Source organism: Phocoena phocoena, chromosome 14 (genome assembly GCF_963924675.1).
Source record: "Phocoena phocoena chromosome 14, mPhoPho1.1, whole genome shotgun sequence".
Lineage (NCBI taxonomy): Eukaryota > Metazoa > Chordata > Mammalia > Artiodactyla > Phocoenidae > Phocoena > Phocoena phocoena.
In genome coordinates, this window is record NC_089232.1 from 89,983,676 (window position 1) to 89,990,108 (window position 6,433).

Genomic DNA, 6,433 nt, shown 5'->3' on the forward strand with positions numbered 1-6,433 from the left:
TCACTCGTCTGGCAGATATTTTTAGTCCTTTGTCCAACTTTTGAAAGAATGGAATTTTGGAAATGTTTCGCCTTAGACGTTTAGCATTCCTAGGCTGATTCACTACCCCGGTGAGCCCATGGTTTCCCCGCTGCCCTGATTACGGTAAAAACAGCAGTCATTCTGGGAATTTGTTCAGGTTTTTTTCCAAATCCACTGAGCCTCGCCTCCGACACCACTGCTTTCCGGCGAGTCCCGGCACCAGGTGCTCCGGTCTGGTTAGGCCCCCCGTAGGCCGCCTGGCGGAGTCTGGACGCAGTCCAGGTCCCTACCCGGTTCCTGGGTTCTTTCTACCTAACACATAGACGGACCTGTTCTGCGACGCGTTTCCTTTCCTTGTTTATAGACTTTTCTTTCTGACAGTTAAGAGTAGTGCTCAGGTAGAGATTTAGGAAATTAAAGAGTCCTAAGTTTCCAAACACGCTGAGGTCACTTTAAGAATTCAAAGGACACGAGACACCTGCCGGGGTGGGGTGGGGGGGCCGTGGGCCGCTCTGCCCTCCCCCAGTCCGGAAATGCCAGCGTCCAAAGGGGACCCGAGGCACTCCCAGGCAGGGAGGAGGCGGTGGATACCTGGATCTGAACCAACTCGATCCCTCCCCGTTCCTCTGCCCTGTGGCGCAGACTGGCCCTCCCAGCTCCGGAGCGCCGGGCTCCGCGCGCAGCCCGCTGGGGGCAGGTCCGCCCGCAGTCCTCCAGGCTACTGGCTGCCCGGAGCCAGTGTGGGCGGGGGCGGGAACCGGGAACCAGGCGCGAGGTGAGGGGCGGGGGCGGGAACAGGCGGGGAGGAGCCGGCGGGGCGGGGACCCAGGCAACTAGCCAATCCGCGCGGACTCGGGTTCGCCCAGGCTCCCGACTGGCCGGCGGGAACTGGGGAGCCGCTCCCCACCCCTCGCGGACTTCGGAATTGGCTGGCGGCCTGACGGGCGCCGCGGCCGCAGCGCGTTTCCGCAGTTTGTCGAACCCCGAGGATGCGCGCCCTGCCAGCCCTGGACGCGCCCCCGAGCGAGCGCCTCCTGTCCCGGGACTCCGGGGTCCCCCGGGCCCGGGACCCGGCGGGGCCGACGCGCAGGAGCGCGGTGGAAAGGCTGGCAGCCGACCGCTCCAAGTACGTGCGGGGCCCGCCAGGAGCCGGCCCAGGCCCGGCTTGCGAGGGCAGCGGCCCCGGGGCGAGCGAAGGGCAGGCGGGCGACCCTCGGCCCCCGGCGCGCGTCCCCGGTGCGGTGGCGCGCAGAGCCATAGCGCGGAAGCCGCTGAGGCCGGACTCGCTGGTTATCTACCGACAGAAATGCGAGTTCGTCCGAGGGTCGGGAGCCGACAGCCCCAGGGGAGGCCTGGTGAAGAAGCTCTTCCCGGGGCCGGGCAAGGACAAGCCACCGGGATCCCCCGGCACGTCCCGGGTGGGAGAGGAGGGCGGGGCCGGGGCCCAGGAGGCCTCGCCGACCGAACCCGGCCCCGTCGCGGCTCCCGCGGTGCCAGGGCCCTCTGCGCCCCCGGCTCCCGCCCCGCCGGTCAGGGCGCCCTCCAGAGTTCCGGCTGCGCCCCGGGGTCCGGAGCTGCTCGGGGCGAGGCACCGGGGGCTGCAGCGCTCGCAGTCCGACCTCAGCTCGCGCTACTCCGCGTCCTTGGCCGAATTTGACACCTTCTTCCAGTACTGCGGCCTGGAGCCCGAGGTGGTGGAGGCGCTCGGGCGGGAGAACTTCTCCGCCGGGTCGGACGTCGTCGCCCTCAAGGTCCGCAGCGTGAGCGTCGCCACCTCCGACAGCGGCTTCTCCCGGCACAGCGGCGGCGACGAGGGGCTGCAGGAGGAAGAGCTCACGGAGCAGGTGCCCAGCACCACCTCGGTGGTCGAGAGGAACGCCCGCATCATCAAGTGGCTGTACACCTGTAAGAAGGCCAAGGAGGCCCCCGGCCAGGGGCTGCAGGGCCCGGCGTGACCGCTGCGCCCCGGGAGACCCGGACCGAGGTTTGCGTCCAGAGAAGCCGGGAGGGGTGTGTGTGTGGCGTGCCTGTGAGGGCTTGGGGAGTGATCGAGCCGGGTGGATCCAGCCTTCTCAAGTAGCGAGGGACCCTAGCGATAGAGACGCAGAGGCTCCTGCGTCAGAGTGGCCGCTGCTGAAGAGCAGAAGGGCCGCCAGGCCAGGTCCCCGCAGGGCCTGCACCAGTTCTTTTGAGTGTGCGGTTTCTGGCTGCCTGGAAAGGTAACACCATCCCAGTTGGTCTATTATTGTGAAAAGTGGAGAGATTGGGATTATAAATGCTCAGTTAGGAAGTGGTTTTACACCTCAGCAGTTATCCTGATTTGAACATAGCCTGAGAGCCCCAGTTCCTGTGGGCATCCAGAGCTTTGATGTGAGTTGACCGGTCAGCCTGTGGCCCCGGGGTGGGGCTGCCATCTCCCCTCCAGCAGAAAGGAAGGCTCTGCACTTCCTGGAGGCCTTTACCCAAGTGGGAGGGAGGAGGACTTCTCTACAGGATCTTGTCAGCAGTTTGACATTCATTTAGCTGCAGAGATCTTAATTTGGCTAAAGTTTGTTCAAATTGTTTCGAGACCTTCCTGCGGGGAGCCGCTGCAGCAGCCTAGTTCGCGAGAAAGAGCTTCAGTTTGTTGAATTGGGAGCTGGACGAGATCGTAACTAGCATCTTAGAGTTCTGCTTGGCAGTGATTCTGTATTTTATTTGCCTCTGATGATAATTTGGGAGGTAAATTTCTTCCCCTTGGACGTCAGTAGCTCAGGGTTGATCGCAAGAAGTTCTTTTTCCCTGAGGAATTAAGGAATGCTTATCCTCACTGTCAGCTCTGTGGAGAGGGCACTTCCGGGGCTGGTGAAGAGAGAAGGGAAGGTACCTTTTCAGGGTTCTCTTTGGGAGCCAAGATTTTAAACATTGCAACATCTTGTTTTCTCTGACCCTGCACTGACAACCTGCTACAGGTGTTTGTGAAATTCACGTGGTGGAAGTATTTTTTCTGCCGTTGAAATGACTAATTGAACACACGGTATCAGTCTTCAGCGTGGTGGGGAGTCTGCCACAGACATGATGCACACAGCTCACCTGTGTCTGAGGCCTGGAAAAAGCCTGACTTCCCCTAGTGGCCATGGTCTTGGTACGGTTGTGACAATTTGCAAAAACAGAGGAGTTCATTGTTTCTCTTGAACTCAGAAGGGTCATGACTTAAGTGCTCCCTTGTAGTTCATTGAGGATTATTGCATTTCCACTAGCCTGAATCCCCAAGGAATGTATATAGGCAGTCAGAATTTAAACTAAAAACATTAACTTGTACTTTTCACCGGTTGTGTTGGGAACTGAGACGAGTGAATGCTGGCCAGGGTTAGGGTTGGCCATGAACGCCCTGATGTGGAGGAAGGAAGCTGCAGAGGCCAGCATGTCCCAGAGGGATGTTGTGTAGGATGGAGCCCTCAGTGGGGAGTGGGGAGTGCTTCTGGTAGCAGCCACTCCCGCACTACTAGCTTAGGCTCCCATTGTCCGTAAACCGAAGGCAGATAGCAGATGCTTTCCAGCCTCTACGCTTTATGATTCCACATAGTCAGTAATCTGTATGTCTGTGTTGCACGATTGAAACCCAGAAAAGGAAAACAAAAAAACTGTCGTCTATCGTAGTATGTAAAAAGTAAACTTACAAATAAGCTCCTTCCAAGTGGCCAGAGTGCACTGTGCTTTATGCAAAGCGTGTAGGTGAAATTGGTGGTGCAAATAGTGCTGACGTAACACAGTGGTGCACAAACACACCAAAATAAAGCCTGACACCGAAAAAATAAAAGCACTCTCCTCTAATCCATCAAGACCCCGCCCCGCGCTCACCCACAGTGCCCCAGTGTGAAAGCCTGAGGGGGTTTAGGATTCAGTCCATGAAGTAACTGTCCAAATAACCTTTCCGTTTGGGTCTGAGTCTGTGAAAGATTTAAGAAGGTTGGTTAGCCTGTAAGGACTTTCACTTTTATGACAGAGAAGTAGTTGAGGCAAGAGGGAAAGTGACACAGGTTTAGGAAACTGCCAGGGTGAGCCTCTGCAGAACAGAGGTTCACTCACTCACCCTCTCCCTCCCTCTACATAACCCTGTTTGTTCAAGTGGGGGACGGGTGTCACCTGTATCCTGAGCTGCGTCATATTACTGCTCAGAGAAGGGAGATGGAATTGACACGGAACCTGCCCAATTTTCTGTATGTCATTGGCAATCACCAGCACTGTGAAGATCTTCTCTACGAATTCACTCTCCTAGACCCGAAGCAGCTCAGGTTATTTGAACTTCCACCCAGGACACCTGAGGGCTGGCTGCTCGGAGAACTGTGAGGAAGAAATGCATGTCCTTTCTCCAGCTCCACTGGGACTGGGACGATGTCTGCCCATGATCACGGCCCCTCAACTCGCCATTCGCAGACACGAAGGCCTCCTCTGAAGAAGAGCCAGGAGAGCGCTTAGACCCTTCGCCTTCATTGGTGAGGGTCTTCTGGCAGCTTGAACAAAATGCAGCTGACCTTTTCCCACAGGATTACTTGGCCGAGATTAATTCCATAACTTCTGGAAGCTGTGGAAACAAGACTACAAGGTGTAATTTTTCTCTAGTTTATCAGGACATTTGTGTTGGAGTCCGTACGGATTCATTTTAAGATTTCATGAAAACTCAGAAAATTTGAGATGAACAAATATATGCTTTCTAAGTGAAAAAAGAAAACACTTTATATGGAGGCTTTTGTCCCCTTGCTAGATAGAGACATTATAAGGTAAAATAAAAATATCCCATCCAGAATTAAATAAAAGGTTCACAAATTTATTACCCCATGGAGTAAAAATATTTGCTTTCCAAAACTGAGAATATCAGAGCTGGAGAATGACTTGTAGAATCTGCATGCAGTCCCGCTGGGATCCATTAGTGATAGATAGTTACATGTGGATAATTTCGGTATTCTGTTTCCCAGTGTGTAATTCCTGAAAACTGCTCTTCTGTCTACTGGTGTTCAGTCATCTTCCTGTCATTCAATTCATTAAAATGATAGGCCTGCCAAAATTTAGGTTTCTGGTTTTCTATCTTTTGCCCAAATAAATGTTACTGATTTTAAAATTGTTAGAATGGTAACTTGCCCTTTGAATTAATTAGGGCTACACATTGTTCGGTTTTAAGGCAAAAATCTCAAACATTGCCAGCTCTCTTCACATTTCTCTTTGATAGATGTGGGGCAACTGAAAGCTAGGGGGTAGAACTGTCTCATCATCTGCAAAGATGCCGTGGGGAGATAGCGCAAACAAACCGGGACACCCCTGAATTTCTGCTTCTTTCTTTTTTGACTAGCTGGGAAGCTCTGTAGTCACCAACTAAGTGCATTTTAGGTAAGCTAGTGGCTTGTGCTGTAATAAGGCTACCTACTCTGTCTTCAGGCCAGCCCCTGGGCCTTTTAGAGAGATTTGAGTTTGAAAGCAAAGAATCTGTTTGCCTCTAATAATTTATTTGTACTGCTTGCTTTGTGTTCTGTTTTGTTGTCCAGCTGTGTGCTAGTGGGCACTGGCCTTACCAATCAACATTCAAAGAAATTTTTCTTTACTTCCCCAGAAAAAGGCCTGCAGGGAGATGGATGCAGAGAAACCAGATGATAGCTGCTTTTGCCACTGATTTCTTTTCAAAATTTAAATGTGCAAAGGAGATGTTTAAAATGCAGAAAATATCACAAAACCAAAAACTGCAGGCACCAGACTTTGTAGTTCAATGCTTGACTTTATAACTTTTGCCTAGAATGGTGTTGATTGACAGCTTTTTCCTTACTCCTCAGGAAGCAAGCCTTCCCGATAGTGGGGACTCCTTGAAGTACGTCTGGTTGATTGGGACATCCTCGCTGCCAGGTTTTGTCCAGTGTACCCAGGTGTCCATATGATTGCTGTTTTCCCAGGAATAAAGCACACCATTGAAGAAGCCTAAGCAGTTTCAGAAGGTTTGAAGTGCTATGGAGAAGATGGGGACATAGAACTTGGAAATTAGCTGAGTTATAACTGTTATGACACAGCTGTAGCTCTGGAAGATATTTTCTTGTGTTAGGTGGACCTATCCTTGCTTCCAGAGAGCAGCAGAAGAGGGAAAAACTGCTTGGAAATATTTTCAAGGGCATCTTTTTGAGTGGCTTGCTGACAAAGAGGTACAATTATACATTTTGATAATATCTAAATTAATTTTAAAAAGAAAAAAAGGCAAAGAGCATGAAAAGCAAACACGAATGCCACGGTATTTACTTCTTCAATCATATTGGGTGGATTGGCACCATTTAAATCAAAGTTCTGTGATCATAAGAAGTTATATTCTACACAAATACTATGGCTAACAAAGGGCAAACACAGGCTCACACTTGCATACTCACATGTAGACCTCAATTTCTAAGCACCACTGCAC

General features: G+C 52.4%; 1 protein-coding gene across 1 annotated transcript; it reads left to right on the forward strand.

Moving 5' to 3' along the window:
• The first annotated feature begins 1,010 nt into the window (after positions 1 to 1,010).
• On the forward strand, positions 1,011 to 1,976 carry FAM110C (family with sequence similarity 110 member C). The gene has a single exon (XM_065890869.1). It carries the CDS (start codon positions 1,011 to 1,013, stop codon positions 1,974 to 1,976), a length of 966 nt encoding a protein of 321 aa, XP_065746941.1.
• Positions 1,977 to 6,433: the final 4,457 nt, after the last annotated feature.